This window comes from Clinocottus analis, unplaced genomic scaffold (assembly GCF_023055335.1).
Source record: "Clinocottus analis isolate CAN_PGR_092001 unplaced genomic scaffold, fCliAna1.0.p SCAF_20, whole genome shotgun sequence".
Classification (NCBI taxonomy): domain Eukaryota; kingdom Metazoa; phylum Chordata; class Actinopteri; order Perciformes; family Cottidae; genus Clinocottus; species Clinocottus analis.
The window spans coordinates 16123937-16141903 of NW_027175932.1; the positions used below are offsets into that span (position 1 = coordinate 16123937).

Consider the following 17967-nt stretch of genomic DNA (forward strand, 5'->3'; position numbering starts at 1 on the left):
AATGTCATCTGTAAACTACAAGTAGACTACAGCTCTGAACTAACAGGAAGTATTTTATTCCGTAACTTCCTGTTATTATTTGAAGGCAGCTGAAAACCGCCGCTCCGCTGCTCTCTGGACTCCAGAACGGAAGCGTCTCTTGGAAGGAGCGCGTCACTTCCTGCCTCCAACGGCACGTTCCATTATGGAAATTAGATGATGACGTCATTTAGCGACATCAGCCAATCGCTCTTTTCCGTACTGACGAGTTGTCAACACCAGAAAATAAAGATGGCGGCGCCTACCGCAGCATCAGAGCCAGCGAGCAAGAACCCGTCTCACACTTTATTAAACCCCGCGGACCCGAGCAGCCCGAGCAGCGGGGCTTCTCCCGCGGACACGCAGCGGGCCGAGGTGCTGGACTTCCTGCAGAGAGAGGTGGGCAGCGACCTGAAGGCCCTGGAGCGCGTAGCGGACCTGCTGGAGAAGCTGAAAGGGGAGAACAGCGTCCTGGAGGAGCAGGTAGCGCGTGTGTGTGTGCGTGCGTGCGTGTGTGTGTCTGTGCGTGCGTGCGTGCGTGTGTGTGTGTGTGTGTGTGTCACTCTCTGTTCTGCTCCGGTGCTCCAGGTCCGGTCCGGCTCCAGCGCTCCGCCCCCTCCGGTCTCTGCAGCCCTGCTGGCGGCTGAGGAGGCCGTGCGCTGCGTGGAGGCGCTGCTGCAGAGAGAGCAGCTGGTCTCCGTCCAGCTGGACCAGGTAGCGGCCACAGAGCAGCCAGAAGCTCTCTTCACCTGAGGGACAACAGCTCGCGCTCCCTCGCTTCTATCAGGCTGTCCCAAATCCTTTCACGTGGTGCTGAGCGCAGTGAGCAGTTCAGCTGGACATCACTGGAGATGGAGGGGTTAATGTTGACCCGCGCATCTCCAGTGATAATGGGGCTACTACTATATTTGTTGTTGGCTGCTCATACACAGATCTGTAACTTTATGCACGACTTTAAATTATTAAGTAATACGTTTTTGCATAAAATACCCCCAACCAGCTGTACAACTGGATGTCCATTACCTTGTGAATAGTAGCTAGACATTAGCATAGCGTCATATTCAGTTTAACATCATCACAAGGTCTGTAGTACAAGATGTCTGCTCACATTGAGGGACTAAATATGAAATGATCATTATGAGCCGAGGGTGCAGGGCTGGTGACAGCACCCTCATTCTGCCTTTTTGAGACACATCGTCAAATATTGATCATTACTTTATTTACCACTAATGCAAAAGGAAATAAAAGTTGTAAAACGTGTGAAACGTAACTGCAAGCACGGTGAGGAGAATACAAATGGCCTTTGAGCTCCCTCACACGCCACATAGCATGTTCACTGCAGTGTCTCCTTCATTCATCCGTGCAGCACCTTTACGAGGCCCAGCCGTGGATGGACAACCTCGGCCAGACGCTCAACCAGGTGGACATGATAGAGAGACACGTGAAATACCTGCGCTGCCTCCAGCACATAGAGGAGCTCAGGTGCTGTCAATGAAGAGTGATGAAGACGAATGGAGAGGGACAGGAAGAGGAGCTGCATTATGTGAACCGTGTTTCCTGTGCCTGCAGCGCTGCAGTCCAGCAGTGTCTGATGACCAGCAGCGTGTGGGAGGCCATACAGGCCGTGGACAAGATGGCCGCCCTGGATGCCGGACTCGGCCGGTCCAGGTGTTCTCACCTCCAGGACTTCATCCGAGAGACGCTTCACTTCTGGCACAAGATCATCAAAGACCGGCTGGCCAGGTAGGAGCAGCATGTGGCTGCGTCGCGTCTGTGTTCAGCGTCTTCTCACCCTCCCTTCTTCCTTTTTTCCCTTCTTCCTCAGCGATTTTGAGAAAGTTTTGGCTCAACTTCACTGGCCGATGATCTCTCCTCCCACTCAGTCGCTGACGCCGGCGGCCAACGGCCAGGAGAGCAGCAGCCAGCTGGAGCTGCTGGTCACGCAGCTGCTGGCCCTGCAGACCTCGTATCCTTGGCTTCGTGCTCTGGAGGAAGCTCCGTCCGCCTTACGGCTCCAGAGGTGTCTCTGGTTGAGCCGCTCTTTTAGGGTTAAATAAATGAGCTCTTGGATATCGCCATGAAGCGTCCCCACTAAATCACTGTCCTTAAGATGTGTTCAGAACCTGGAGGCGTTATCTTAGGTGCTCATTTGCAAACATTTGGTAGAGCCAGGTTCAAGGTTGTGGTGTTGTTGGCATCAGAACGGTTTCTCCAGAGGGATGTTGGACATCTTTGTGTCGCTCCGAGCTCGCGGCAGCAGGCTGTCAGGAAGCTTTCAGACTCTGAACGCAACAATACAGACTTCTTCTTGTACATTATTTGTTGTGCTGCAGGTTACCGTTCTCTGTGAATATGCAAATGAGGCATTTTCTTCACAAACCTTTGGTGAATTTAGGAGAAATCTAAAGCTACATACGGACAAAGTCGTAAAATAAACTCCTAATTGTGTATTTTGGATGTTTTTTTCCACCAGTCTGAAGGAAGAATTCCATCATTCTCCACACTGACATTGATCCTCTGACCTTTCAACAGCAGAGCAACGTTTCCACTTATCAAAATACATCTCTTCACGTCCAGCTGATGCTGCAGCCTCATGGAGTGTTGGTTCAGATGTGTGATCTCAAAGATGCGATGCAGCTGGTAAAGGTCTATAATACATCATAGAACAAATAGGAACATCCCAGCATCCTCTATAAAGCCCCCAACATGCCAGGTCATCATACAGGAACAAATATGCCCGTTTCATGCGGCCCATATGCTAAAATCCTGAGACTTGCACCAATGAGACGATCCTTTATGAGTCCCGCGGTGGGTAGTTTCCATCAGGAGGCTCAGCGTCACACATGGTCAAGTGTTTGTGGAGCCAATGGATTGATTTGTAAACTTGAAGTCCAGTGTTTTCTTTAAACCCCGCCTGGCAGCGATGACCTCATCACCCAGAGGGATCTGGCCCAGTCGGCTTTTTCAGCCACGCCCCCGCCCCAAGCCACGCCCCTCTGTCTGCCCATCCAGATCATGCTGCTGCCACTCATCAAGAGGTTCAGATACCACTTCTACGGGAACCGCCAGACCAACTCCCCCAGCAAGGTCTGTCCCAAAGACACACACACACACACACACACACACACACACACCCTCCCTCAAGTCGATGCACTAACGTCCATCTGTGTGTCAGCTCCGAGCGAGGTTGGACATAAACGTCCTGTATATCATTCATGACGTGTGACTGAGTTCTCATGTCACACCTGTAGCGCCTTAGTGTTAAAGACCTCGCTTATTACCAAGTTTTACTTTATTTTTTTTAATTTGTCATTTTAGAATCAGTCTGGTTGTTTTATTATTATTTTTACAACCTGTATAAAATGATTTTCAGTCGCGCAGTAAAAGTCCACAGTGGAGGGTTTACCACCTTATTTGGTCTTATGGCAAATACACATCACTCAGACAAAGGAAAAAACATAATACATAGCACCTTAAAAAGAGTATATTTCACAGCAACTTATAGCGTTCTATGCTTTTTATATGGTCTAATCTAAGAATTAAAGACCAAACAGTATATATTTTCATTCATTGGTTCATAAAAAAATGATTATACTTAAAAATCTAAATGATTATACTAGAATAACTAATGGTTATACAAGAATATTAAAAATGGTTATACATTTATTTAGTTATACCTTTTTCCTTTCATAATTCCCTCATCATTCAACAATAGTAAAACCCTTTTACAGGGAAACAGGAAGAAGCTTCATAGAGCAACAGAGGAGGATCCTCTCCAGGATGGACAGAAGCAACAGGTGTCATGTGACCAGAACGAGCAAACAGTTACAGCTCATCACATGAATATGACAGAAATAAAAAAATTAAGCGCCTCCTCTAGGCGCTTAATTCCTGACATTAAGCATTAATTAATTAAACAGTTTTACAGGAATGTGACCGGGCTATGTGACGATGGTAGCAACCATTTGCCGGCTTTCCGCCGCAACTGGTTGCGAAAAAATCAGGCGAAAAAGCGTCGCGAATATTGGCAATGCTTTTGGTGTGAATTCGGCATAAGCCTGCAGACTTTTGTACGCCTTGAAACCTTCCTGTGTGTAAAAACCTGTCTCCAGTACGCAAAACCCATTGACTTCACTAGCAGCAGGCTAACTACGTGGACCTCAAGATGGCACGAATGAGATGATGACATCACGTGAATACGCTCTATAGCAGCACATCCAGAGGCTGGACCAGAACAAACCTGAACCAGTCCCAACTATAGACCTGAACCAGTGCCAACTATAGACCTGAACCAGTCCCAACTATAGACCTGAACCAGTCCCAACTATAGACCTGAACCAGTCCCAACTATAGACCTGAACCAGTCCCAACTATAGACCTGAACCAGTCCCAACTATAGACCTGAACCAGTCCCAACTATAGACCTGAACCAGTCCCAACTATAGGCCTGAACCAGTCCCAACTATAGACCTGAACCAGTCCCAACTATAGACCTGAACCAGTCCCAACTATAGACCTGAACCAGTCCCAACTATAGACCTGAACCAGTCCCAACTATAGACCTGAACCAGCTCTAACTATAGACCTGAACCAGTCCCAACTATAGACCTGAACCAGTCCCAACTATAGACCTGAACCAGCTCTAACTATAGACCTGAACCAGTCCCAACTATAGACCTGAACCAGTCCCAACTATAGACCTGAACCAGTCCCAACTATAGACCTGAACCAGTCCCAACTATAGACCTGAACCAGTCCCAACTATAGACCTGAACCAGTCCCAACTATAGACCTGAACCAGTCCCAACTATAGACCTGAACCAGTCCCAACTATAGACCTGAACCAGTCCCAACTATAGACCTGAACCAGTCCCAACTATAGACCTGAACCAGTCCCAACTATAGACCTGAACCAGCTCTAACTATAGACCTGAACCAGCTCTAACTATAGACCTGAACCAGTCCCAACTATAGACCTGAACCAGTCCCAACTATAGACCTGAACCAGTCCCAACTATAGACCTGAACCAGTCCCAACTATAGACCTGAACCAGTCCCAACTATAGACCTGAACCAGTCCCAACTATAGACCTGAACCAGTCCCAACTATAGACCTGAACCAGTCCCAACTATAGACCTGAACCAGTCCCAACTATAGACCTGAACCAGTCCCAACTATAGACCTGAACCAGTCCTAACTATAGACCTGGACCAGTCCTAACTATAGACCTGAACCAGCTCTAACTATAGACCTGAACCAGCTCTAACTATAGACCTGAACCAGTCCTAACTATAGACCTGAACCAGCCCTACCTATAGACCTGAACCAGTCCCAACTATAGACCTGAACCAGCCCTAACTATAGACCTGAACCAGTCCTAACTATAGACCTGAACCAGCTCTAACTATAGACCTGAACCAGCTCTAACTATAGACCTGAACCAGTCCTAACTATAGACCTGAACCAGTCCTAGCTATAGACCTGAACCAGTCCTAACTATAGACCTGAACCAGCCCCAACTATAGACCTGAACCAGTCCCAACTATAGACCTGAACCAGTCCCAACTATAGACCTGAACCAGTCCCAACTATAGACCTGAACCAGTCCCAACTATAGACCTGAACCAGTCCCAGCTATAGACCTGAACCAGTCCCAGCTATAGACCTGAACCAGTCCTAACTATAGACCTGAACCAGTCCTAACTATAGACCTGAACCAGTCCTAACTATAGACCTGAACCAGTCCTAACTATAGACCTGAACCAGCCCTAACTATAGACCTGAACCAGTCCCAACTATAGACCTGAACCAGTCCCAACTATAGACCTGAACCAGTCCCAACTATAGACCTGAACCAGTCCCAACTATAGACCTGAACCAGTCCCAACTATAGACCTGAACCAGTCCCAACTATAGACCTGAACCAGTCCCAGCTATAGACCTGAACCAGTCCTAGCTATAGACCTGAACCAGTCCTAGCTATAGACCTGAACCAGTCCTAGCTATAGACCTGAACCAGTCCTAGCTATAGACCTGAACCAGTCCTAGCTATAGACCTGAACCAGTCCTAACTATAGACCTGAACCAGCCCTAACTATAGACCTGAACCAGTCCTAGCTATAGACCTGAACCAGTCCTAGCTATAGACCTGAACCAGTCCTAACTATAGACCTGAACCAGCCCTAACTATAGACCTGAACCAGTCCTAGCTATAGACCTGAACCAGTCCTAGCTATAGACCTGAACCAGTCCTAACTATAAGCTCTATCGAAGAGGAAAGTCTTAAGTCTACTCTTAAGTGAGCTGACTGAATCCTTTAGATTGATGAGATAGATGTCGTTCAGTGTTGGACATATTTACACGACATGACATGACATCCATTGTATGTTCTCGTGTTTGAAAACACAACTCAAAGCTTTACAACGACTCAAACTCCTCTCCGCCTGTGTGTCTGTCAGCCAGAGTGGTACCTCACGCAGGTTCTCATGTGGATGGGGAACAGCTCCGCCTTCATGGAGGAAAAGATCCAGCCGATCCTGGACCGAGCTGGGGCTCCCATCAGTGCTATGGTGAGCTGAGCTTCCATCTCCTCACTACGAACCCTGGCACACCGGTGACTATGAGGTCACGCATGGAGAACAATAGGTTTTGCCAGAATAGTTTTGTGTTGAGATAGTTTTGTGTAAATGAAATAAGTTTTCATAAGTTACTTAAAGACAAGTTCTTCTTGGTGCATTTTGCTGCATCTTGGTGCATCTTGGTGCACCACTAAAGTTCATTTTAGTGAGTTTTGTGTGTTCTAAAGGTATGATGAGGTGAATTGAAACAACCCTGTTTTCCCAGATGGAAAGGCAGTAAGCAGTGTTGCATGTGCTCGTACAGGTGGAGCTGTGTCGAGGCCTGCTGGCTCTGGTCAAGGAGAAGGTGGCCAGTGACGCCTCCAGGCTGCTGTACGACGATGTGCTCTTCTGCCACCTGGTGGAGGAGGTGCTGCAGTTTGAGAAGGAGCTGCGGAGCAAGCAGTCGTACCCAGCGGCGCTGCCCGGTCTGCTGCACCTCCTGCTGGAAGACGCAACCCTTCAGAAGTGGCTCACTATGGAAAAGAAGAGTATGTGTTATAGCACTCACCCATGTGACGAATACTAAAAAAGAATATTTGAGTTATTCCATTGTTATGAAGGCGGTCTATTATTAGTTGAACTGCAATTTCTGTTTGTATCGAATTGAGACCGTGGCAGTTTTACTACATGGTCTTCTCACCACTCTAAACCCGGTGGCATTGGACGAATGCTTGTACCAATTACAATGCACCTAGGATCATCTTTTTTTACAGTTTTGCTTCCGAAAAACAATCATTTGTTAGTTCGTATTGCATTTTTAAGCTCTCTATTCACATTTTATGTCACATCACCTACTCTGGGTAAAGGCTCATTTAGTTGTTTCTTTCATGCATACTTTTATGACTAATACTACTCGGCACTCACCCATGTCAACAAAAGGGGGTTTTACTGTATGAACCACTTAAATAGCCATTCAAGTGGTTTAAGGTTCTATCAGTGAGAAGAAGGATCAGAAGTGCTGACAAGCAGACGGAGATGTTTCCATTCTTGCTTCTTTATGTCTTTAGCTCACCATTGACTGTCGTTGTACATTGACTCACTGGCTGTGCATTGGCTCACCATTGGCTGTGCATTGGCTGACCATTGGCTCACCATTGGCTGTGCATTGGCTCACCATTGGCTGTGCATTTGCTCACCATTTGCTTACATTGGCTCACCATTGAAATCTCCAATACAAATTGTTGATGAGAAGAAGGGTTAGCTAGTGAGGTAAATGTGTTCACTGACTGACTGACAGTGCTGTCGCATGCTGATTCAGGAGTTGGTTCCATGAGTTGAGCCTCAGACGTCATGAGCTAATTGTGACTGATATATTTGCATGACATCTCTACCACACCATGTCTGCTTCCATCTCCCCAACTTCCCCAATAATGATATCTTACCCTGCATAAATCTCTGCAGCTTAATTATTATTATCTTATACAGGGATGAGTTGGGCAGGTATTCAGCGTCTGAAGGTCATCATAATGTATTGGCATGGTATGAACACAAGTGAAACTCTGGCATGTGACTGAATGTGAAATGTGAAGACGTATCACTCTGTTGGATTTGTCGGAGCTGCAGAAAGACTTTTGGATTACAGAGTGGAGGTTCTTCCTCACCAGAGATGTTTGCTGGAGCTTCATCATTGAGCTGCTGTTGACCTAAAGGGTTTGCCTCACTTTCTTTTATGACGTAACACCGAGAGAATATCTACAGGCACCGTGATGCTGTGTTTGTATTCATGTAAGTTAACTTACAAGCTGAAATAAAGATCAACAAGTCAGCAGAGGCACAGAAATGAGATTGACATCACACTCTATATACAATCTCTTAGAAACTGTGTGTGTGTGTGTGTGTGTGTGTGTGTGTGTGTGTGTGTGTGTGTGTGTGTGTGTGTGTGTGTGTGTGTGTGTGTGTGTGTGTGTGTGTGTGTGTGTGTGTGTACAGTGGCAGTGGAGAAGATGGACGCCATGCTGTCGGCTGAGGGCGCGTGGAGCTCTCAGTACAAAGATATCAGCGATATGGACGAGCTGAAGGCTCCGGACTGTGCCGAGACCTTCATGACTCTTCTGCAGGTCATCACCGGTGAGAGTGTCAGAGCGTTCAACATGTACGAGGCATACAGAAGGTTTTTTTTCATTTAGAATAAAGAAGTACGTCAATTGTTAAATGTGATAAGCACACGTTTTCAATCTGTCGTCGCTGGAGAGCTTAAAGTGTCATTGATTTGTTGTAATAGTTCAAGCTGAAGGGGTCAGTGCACGATGTATACTGCCTCTACAACGTCTTACCTCCAGTAGCGCCGTCAGCAATACTATCTGATGTTCTGAAGAAACCGTTCCACATGAAGAAGCAGGTCTTCCTCTGCCTCTTCCAGGCACAGCAACAAGTGTTGATCGTGCATCACAGGGGCTGCAGATGCTCACCAAGCAGCACGACTCCACAGCTTTACGTGGTCAACCCGTCTCACAGTGCTCTTAAAGCATGCAGGATAGTTTTGAAGTCTTTTTATTTCCTGTCATCCTGCTGTCCTGCAGAACGCTACCGGGCCTTGCCCTCTCCTTCTGCACAGCTCAAGTTTCTGGGGCTGCAGAGGGAACTGGTGGACGACTTCCGCATACGACTCACCCAGGTAACCACGAGGAAGAAGCTGTGTGAGTGCCTATCTCTTTGCGTCAACTCTTTCCTTCATTACTTAACTCCTGATGAAGAAGTGATGGAGAGTGAGACACCAGAACCTGATCCACATCCCAGTGCTCCTGTAGTGAACCTCCTGACTGCTTGTCACCGGGCAATGCTGTCAGAGCAATGCAATACATGTCATTTACATGAGCAGCAGGATGGAAGCCTGTCCCAGGCTGTCCCAGAAACAGGGTCCACCCTGTTTCTGGGACACATGTCATGCCAGAAACGCCTGCTGGTCAATTTTAATATACGTGTTAAAGAGAGGGAATGACTGAGGAGGTTGATAGTTGTATTTTTGTCCAGGTGATGAAGGAGGAGTCTCGCTGCCCGCTGGGTGCCCGCTACTGTGCCATCCTCAACGCTGTGAACTACATCTCCACCATCCTGGCAGACTGGGGGGACAATGTGGTGAGAGTCACAACACCAACCAATGCAGGAGTTCTCCTCTTGTGATTGTGCTCAAGTTAGTTATTAGAGCACCAGCAGATCCTGATGACTTTCAACCAAAACATGCTTAATGCTGCGCAGCTGAGCGCTGCGCAGCTGAGCGCTGCGCAGCTGAGCGCTGCGCAGCTGAGCGCTGCGCAGCTGAGCGCTGCGCAGCTGAGCTCTGCGCAGCTGAGCTCTGCGCAGCTGAGCTCTGCGCAGCTGAGCTCTGCGCAGCTGAGCTCTGCGCAGCTGAGCTCTGCGCAGCTGAGCTCTGCGCAGCTGAGCTCTGCGCAGCTGAGCTCTGCGCAGCCTCATCAGGTCGTGTTCACCCTCCTCTTGGTTCTCCTCAGTTCTTCCTGCAGCTGCAGCAGGCGGCGGTCTCTCTTGGCGATGAGGGGGTGCTGGGAGGCCTCGACCTGATGAAGGTGGGTCGCCTGGCCTCTCTGGAGGACTCTCTGTTTGCGGGCCTGTTGGCGTTGCTGGATCGACTGAAGGGAGACATGATGGGCCGGCTGCTGGACTGGACCATGAAAGAAATCACAGAGAAAGCCAAACCCTACGGCCAAGACAGGTGAGCGCTCGCTCTCAGTATTCATCTCTGTGCTGGTGTCATGGAGACAGCAACGTGGTCACACACAACGCGCTTCATTCTCTTACAAGCTGCTCTCAGACAACACTGCATCCACAGCTTGTTGTCACACAGTGACACATTTAGAGTTCATTGTTAACATCTCACTGAATCGCTCTCCCTCTTTGTGGCTACGCTCCTGCAGGAGAAATGAGATTTTGAAATATTTCTGTGTTAATGATTATTTCAACCTCACCAGGCATTTAGAGCCAATGCTGCTGAAGAGCCACATTCTGTCATCTGTTTTTCATACTATTATATTATCCGCGTATTCATTTTGATATTCAAACCTTCCCCAAAGCGTTAGTTCTTATATACCTCTGGTATATTTATACTTCAGCGGTGAAAACACCACCAGGCTCAGTCACGCTGCTACTTCAGCAGGAATTTAGAATAATTGGTCCTTTCATCGTTTCCTTTCTCTCTGGAAGATGTCGTAAGAATTCTGGAGAAATTGTGATTTTGTTTTTCCCCCTCCTTTAAAAATGATTCAAGAGAGGGCTCAAGTCGTGGCACCGGCACCTCATAGGGGCTAACGTGTCCCAGGGAGGCCAGCGAGTAAAGGGATTGTCCCTCCTCTGTCTGTTCTGCAGGTGGCTGTGCCTCCCCCCCCAGCAGGACCAGTCCACCATGACCCTGTCCAGTTCAGCGTGTCCCATGATGCTGTGCGTGAGGGACCGACTGTTGACCCTTCAGCAGGTCCTGACCTTTGATCTGTTCCAGCTGGCCTGGCAGGGCCTGGCGGAGAGACTCAACAGCCTCCTGTACCAGGATGTGAGCGACGCACCAAACGCTCACGCGCTGCTGCTGCTGTGTAGCCACAGCCGTTCAGAATGACCACGAGGAGAGAACACACTGGCACGAGGGCTGCAACTAACGATTATTTTCATAATCGATGTATCGGTCGATTATTTTTTAGATTGATCGGAAATAAAATAAATAATAATTTTAAAGCATTAATTTGCAACCTTTTATTACAAAAAGAGAACTGACTGCAAATTCACAGTGCAACAAATCTTAACAATAAAGAATTTAGAAAAAATAAAGAAATACAAATCAGAAAACTTAACAGGATTTGTTTGAACTTGTTCTCTACACTCACAGACATGCACAGACATGCACACACACACACACACACACACACACACACACACACACACACACACACACACACACACACACACACACACACACACACACACACACACACACACACACACACACACACACACTTCAATTCAATTTATTTTGTATAGCCCAAAACCACAAATTTAAGATTTGCCTCGGAGGGTTTTACAATTTGTACACATGACATCCCTGTCCCAGGACCTCACATCTGATCAGGAACAAAGATAGTAAAACCCTTTTACAGAGAAAAAAGAGATGCACACTCACACACACACACTCACAGACACACACACTCAGAACTCAGAGAACAAGAGATGATATTCCAGAAGTAACACTCAATGTATCAACGGATAACTTAAGGACTAAACTTTACCTAAACAAAGGTTGTTCATTAGATATGGAACTACAAATCCCAGCAGCACTTCCTCTGCATGAAGCCTCATTATATCAGACTGTTGAACGCAGGTCTGTGTTCTGCACCTCAGAGGAGATGTTTACTCGTTGCTTCTCTTGAAGCCTCCACGGTATTTTAAAATGAAGACGTTGTCTAACCCAACAGCTCAAACACGGTGAATGAACAACTAGCTAGCGAGCTAACGACAACGTTAGCCTAGCTGTTCAGTTATTGTACGCAACTATGCAGCGACACACGAGAAGGTACAGCGCTGCAGAAGCTGCTGGACCTTCAGTCTGCGGCGCTCAACTGTTTTCTTCAATACTACTGATACAAAAACATCTCAGCGACTTCTTGAGCGGCGTAATAATCGCGCGACACAACGAATTGATTATGAAATTCGTCGCCAACTTTTTTAATAATCGATTTTTATCAATTTTATCGATTTGTTGTTGCAGCCCTAACTGGCACACCTAGAAAAGAGAAAGAAAGGACTTCTGAGGGGAACAGCCAGGGTCCCCAGAAGGCCCTGCTTGGGGTAGTGCTTTGGGGATCTTTGGGGATCTTTGGGGAGCGGTTTGCAGCCACTGCTTCAGCTGCTGTACTGCGTTGTTTCGCCAACGAGGATCTAGTGTGGATAGGGTTAAGGGACAGCTTTTCTCTTCCAGCTCACATCCAAAATCAAGTCGGCTGTCGGCTTCCTGACTCTTTAAAAAGCAGTGGCCCGTCTCTCATGCAGCAGGTCCAGTGGAAACGGCTGACGTGTCTTTGTGTCTCTGTCAGGTCATCCTGTCCAACCACTTCAGTGAAGGAGGAGCGGCTCAGCTGCAGCTGGACATGACCCGCAACTTATTCCCTCTGTTTGGCCACTACTGCCAAAGACCTGAGAACTTCTTAAAGCAGTAAGTGTGTGTGTGTGTGTGTGTGTGTGTGTGTGTGTGTGTGTGTCGCGTGTGCTTTTGTTCTAGCACCGTGCTTTTGGTGGAGCAGCCTTCTAATGACCTTTGCCCCGCAGCGTGAAGGAGGCGTGCATCATCCTGAACCTTAACGTGGGCTCTGCTTTGCTGCTGAAGGAGCTCCTCAGGGAGTCCAGCGAGGAAGGCAGCGATGGGGCCGGTGCGGGGGATCCCACACCAGAGTCGGCACTAAACGAGTTGGGGGTGTACTGCTTGGCTCCCTGTGACGTGTTGATTCTCCTGAACCTCAGAGCCCCCCGGCCCGGACAGTAACGCCTCCCTGTGTGGAGTTTTCACATGTCTGTCACTAGCTTTGATCTTCCTTTGTAAAGACGATAAGTTAGAACGGATCAGTTCGTTGCACTATATTACAGGGACACTAAACTGTCAACTCAGTTGACCGAAGTATACCACAAAAAAATACAACTGACACTTGTTCTGTTACAATGTAATGTTTAATAAAAGGCAGACTCTCAGGACTGTCAGCTTGTCTTTTATCTGTGATCACACTGCTTGGAAGGGAAGCCATGCAGATGTGCTTTAAGCTGCATTCTCTCTACTGACCATCAGGGGGCGTTTGTTACGTAAACGACCAAATATTATTACAAAAAATCTATTTAAATCACATCTGACTTAGACGGCATGCAGCAAAAGATTTGAGCAGCTCGTGCTGTTTATTTGTGCACAGTTCTTGTGCATAAATAAACAGCACGAGCTGCTCAGTGTCTAACAGGTTGAGCCTGACGGGGGATTCAATGTCCTCAGTATTTTATAATTGTTGGGTACGGCTCACTACAGACCATTTGACTTCTGCTTTATTCGGCATTACGGTTCCACGGACACATGTGACTTCTGGATTTGCATCAAAATTAATCAGATCAATATTTTATTCAGTAAATTAAGCTCTCTAACCAAAATAGCAGTACAAACCTGTTTGCGGAATGTGAGGTCTGTTTGAGACTTCCTAGCCGTTAATTTGTCCCTAAAGTACTGAATACTGAAATGGAAAAGCTAAAGAAAAAGGTTTGAAATTGGCTACGTTATATTAGTGTTATGGTATAGTTGTATATTCTCCACCGAGTCAAACTGAGCAGAATAGTGCTCTATATTCCTACGTACCTGAAGGCAGCACAGGATCATTTACTGTAAACACTGCAGGTACTTTCCGCGGAAGCAGGAAGTTTTCAGTTATCAGCGCGAGCGTCGTCTTGTAGTTCGTCGTGGTCGTCTTGCTGACATGTTTCAGGGACGTGGACTGACTCTTCTTCCTTCAGCATGACTCTTCTCCGACCCGTGGTGCTGGCGTTGTGTGTGTCGCTCGTGTCCGCGGTCACGGTGCTGCCGTGGCCGCCGCTCAACTGCTCCCGACAGGTAACACGTGAACGCCCCGCGCGACAGACACCTGCCGTAGCGTGTTAGCGGCTCCTTTACTTTAACTAACTTTAACTACGTTAACAAACTAACTAATTGAACTAACTTTCCAGCCACAGGAAACGCGACACGGTGAACAAATGCGTGTTGCGTCTTCCAGGTTCACGCTGTGACGTTACGTCTGCTTTCATCCAGCGGACGGCCCGTGATCCACTGTGTTTATTAATATCTATTATATTATCTATAATATTATCTTGTTATTGCCCAGTGTTTGTAACTATTTTGTGAAACAGAAAGGTTTAACTGTTTGGTTTGTTTTATGTTCAACATGATGTATTTCCTTGTCATGGCAATGTAACACAATCTGACCATCACATCTGAAAAGAAAGAAAAATTAATCCTTTTGAGTAGTTATTCATCTAGTACAATTGTTAAACACCATTTTAAAAAAAGTCAAATGCTTTGACAGCTTATTGACACAGTTATTCAATAACAGACTGTGTTGTGTGGAATATTGAGAGATATGAGCAGATAAAACACATCAGCTCATATCTCATGAAGGAAGACACTTTCATGCAGCCCAAAATCACAAACACACATGATCCTCAGAGGGCTTTACAACCTGTACGCATGACATCCTGTCATCCTGTCCCGGGACCTCGCGTCAGAAACAACTCCCTAAAGGCAGAAAACTCTTTCACAGGGAATGAAAGTGAGGACCTCCAGGAGAGCAACAGCTGTAACAGAGCTACAGCACATGACATGGATATGACAAGTGTTCATGTCATGAGCAGTATACGCATGGGCCACGCTGCAGATGGCCTCCATGATGTCAGGGTGTGGTAAAGGGCTTCGAGCGGCCGGAGGAATAACAGATCCGTACAGAACGTTCACTATTTTACAGCTCAGAGTGCTTTCATCAGCGTGGACAGAAAACATTTGGCACATTTTAAACATTTAAACATTTAAAATCATTTCTCTGTCGTCTACGCTGTCTTGTCATCTAGACTTAGAATTTGATCTTTTTCTACCGTGGCAGCATATGAAACCGTAGGGCATGTTGTCTAGTTACAATGCTCACTGTGGTGGTGATCCATCCCATAAACCAGCAGGCCCTCTGGTGTGGGACCACGGAGGAGAGCACAGGGTGCTCCTCCTGATCTAGTCCATCCATCAAAAGACAAGTGGATTACCATCAAACATCCTAAACATGTAGAATCATGAAGATAACGACAGCCTGAACCCCAGCTGCTCCCTGTGAGCCTCGCAGCAGCAGCACGGCTCCTGAACCCCTCAGGAGGGAAACATGTCCTGTGTGGATGTAATGTGACCCGTTTGAACACAACCACCACACAAACACCACACAAAGAGTACACAAACACCACACAAAGAGTACACAAAGAGTACAGAAACACCACACAAAGAGTACACAAAGAGTACACAAACACCACACAAAGAGTACACAAACACCACACAAAGAGTACACAAACACCACACAAACAAGACACAAACACCACACAAACAGTACACAGCATTCAAGATTAAACCCAAGACCCAGTGCTTTTGTTTTATGTGTAATTCTGTTTTTTTTAAGGTGTTTTTTGCTTTTTGTAAAATTGACAACACTCGAATGTAAATGTCTAATCTCCCTTGATGTAAATGTCTAATCTCTTCTCTCTTGATGTAAATGTCTAATCTCTCTTGATGTAAATGTCTAATCTCTTCTCTCTTGATGTAAATGTCTAATCTCTCTTGACGTAAATGTCTAATCTCTTCTCTCTTGATGTAAATGTCTAATCTCTTCTCTCTTGATGTAAATGTCTAATCTCTTCTATCTTGATGTAAATGTCTAATCTCTCTTGATGTAAATGTCTAATCTCTTCTCTCTTGATGTAAATGTCTAATCTCTCTTGATGTAAATGTCTAATCTCTCTTGATGTAAATGTCTAATCTCTTCTCTCTTGATGTAAATGTCTAATCTCTCTTGATGTAAATGTCTAATCTCTCTTGATGTAAATGTCTAATCTCTCTTGATGTAAATGTCTAATCTCTTCTCTCTTGATGTAAATGTCTAATCTCTTCTCTCTTGATGTAAATGTATAATCTCTTCTCTCTTGATGTAAATGTCTAATCTCTCTTGATGTAAATGTCTAATCTCTCTTGATGTAAATGTCTAATCTCTCTTGATGTAAATGTCTAATCTCTTCTCTCTTGATGTAAATGTCTAATCTCTTCTCCCTTGATGTAAATGTCTAATCTCTTCTCCCTTGATGTAAATGTCTAATCTCTCTTGATGTAAATGTCTAAACTCTTCTCCCTTGATGTAAATGTCTAATCTCTCTTGATGTAAATGTCTAATCTCTTCTCTCTTGATGTAAATGTCTAATCTCTTCTCTCTTGATGTAAATGTATAATCTCTTCTCTCTTGATGTAAATGTCTAATCTCTTCTCTCTTGATGTAAATGTCTAATCTCTTCTCTCTTGATGTAAATGTCTAATCTCTCTTGATGTAAATGTCTAATCTCTTCTCCCTTGATGTAAATGTCTAATCTCTCTTGATGTAAATGTCTAATCTCTTCTCCCTTGATGTAAATGTCTAATCTCTCTTGATGTAAATGTCTAATCTCTTCTCCCTTGATGTAAATGTCTAATCTCTCTTGATGTAAATGTCTAATCTCTTCTCCCTTGTTCCTTACAGGGTTTGAGATGTACGGTCACCACAAGTGAGTGACTTTGACTTCCTCGTTCCTTCCACACCATTTCCTGGTTCCCTGCTGTGTGGAGCACAAGAGAAGCAGACAGTTTGTGCTCTGAGCTTGTGTTCTTGGACAGTAATGTTAGCGTTAGCTTGAAGTTCAATAACCCAATGAAAACGTGAGGTTCCTCTCTGTGTCTGTGTGCAGGTAACTGTCTGGACATGAAATGGCTGGAAGGGAACCGGTACACTCCTAGCGGTCCAGAGGGACTGCAGGTGGGCGTGGCCACCAGGCCGGATGAGGCGGGTCACCTGCAGCCGGTGCTGGTCGCTAACTGGAGCCTACGGGATGATGGTGAGTGCGGCTCCCGTCTGGGGTTTGACAGGAGAAGATGAAGAAGAAGTGTGAGACATCACTATTCATTTCCTCACGTGTCTCTCCTCAGGCAGCGTCCGCTCCCTGACAGCCACCGAGCTGCAGGTTCTGGTTCTGTCCACCAACCAGAACCTGTGTGTCCGCTACTCCTTCCAGGAGAAACTCTCCATGAGACGCCGGACCGGGGAGAAGGTGGGTGCTCCCCGCAACGCAGATAGTTAGTGCCGTCATAAAACATGTGACCATTATAATCTAATATCGTCTTTGTATACATAAAGGGAGCAAATGATCAGCTGGTTTTATCCCAGTTCACTGCAGCTTTGGTTCTTTCCATGGCGACGGTAACAATCAGGACTGTGTGACGCGGTGGAGCTCATTTACATAATGAAACAGTTGATATGGTACTCATAAGAAAGCAGGGTTGAAAGCTGAGGTTTCTTCACAGTCGTAGTCCAGCGTACTCTTTCCAAACTGGATGGCTTTTTTATATATATATATATATATATATATACTAATACATTTATACTAATAAATTTATATATATATAACTACTTTATAAATCAAAATAAATCATAACCTTGATCTTCATTCAGTAATACACGGTCAGCACCAATCAGTAGCGGCACTACGAGGTTTAACAAAGTAAAACATTAACAAAATGGCTCTTGCAGTAATAATGATAAT

At 46.0% G+C, this 17967-nt stretch overlaps 2 protein-coding genes across 2 annotated transcripts in view; both read left to right on the top strand.

Annotated features, from left to right (window-relative positions):
- Nucleotides 1-204: 204 nt before the first annotated feature.
- Nucleotides 205-13317, top strand: rint1 (RAD50 interactor 1). The gene is made up of 15 exons (XM_068586138.1): nucleotides 205-501; nucleotides 607-732; nucleotides 1385-1500; nucleotides 1588-1761; nucleotides 1844-1984; nucleotides 2940-3105; nucleotides 6478-6588; nucleotides 6902-7127; nucleotides 8569-8706; nucleotides 9159-9253; nucleotides 9610-9714; nucleotides 10086-10306; nucleotides 10957-11137; nucleotides 12669-12787; nucleotides 12901-13317. Exons 1-15 carry the CDS (start codon nucleotides 271-273, stop codon nucleotides 13112-13114), a joined length of 2364 nt encoding a protein of 787 aa, XP_068442239.1. The 5' UTR covers nucleotides 205-270; the 3' UTR covers nucleotides 13115-13317.
- A 604-nt stretch (nucleotides 13318-13921) lies between these two features.
- The window catches only part of il17ra1a (interleukin 17 receptor A1a), a 12422-nt gene continuing 8376 nt past the window's right edge, over nucleotides 13922-17967 (top strand). Inside the window, exons 1-4 of the mRNA XM_068586139.1 lie at nucleotides 13922-14212; nucleotides 16911-16935; nucleotides 17116-17262; nucleotides 17354-17475. Of these exons, the coding sequence (XP_068442240.1) occupies nucleotides 14117-14212; nucleotides 16911-16935; nucleotides 17116-17262; nucleotides 17354-17475 (390 nt within the window). The 5' untranslated portion in view covers nucleotides 13922-14116. The remainder of the gene's footprint in view (nucleotides 14213-16910; nucleotides 16936-17115; nucleotides 17263-17353; nucleotides 17476-17967) is intronic.

Coding starts and splice junctions, on each gene's coding strand:
- rint1 (XM_068586138.1), top strand. CDS start 271: ATGGCGGCGCCTACCGCAGCATCAGAGCCAGCGAGCAAGAACCCGTCT. Junction 733..1,384: donor TCTCCGTCCAGCTGGACCAG/GTAGCGGCCACA, acceptor TCATCCGTGCAG/CACCTTTACGAGGCCCAGCC. Junction 11,138..12,668: donor ACAGCCTCCTGTACCAGGAT/GTGAGCGACGCA, acceptor TGTCTCTGTCAG/GTCATCCTGTCCAACCACTT.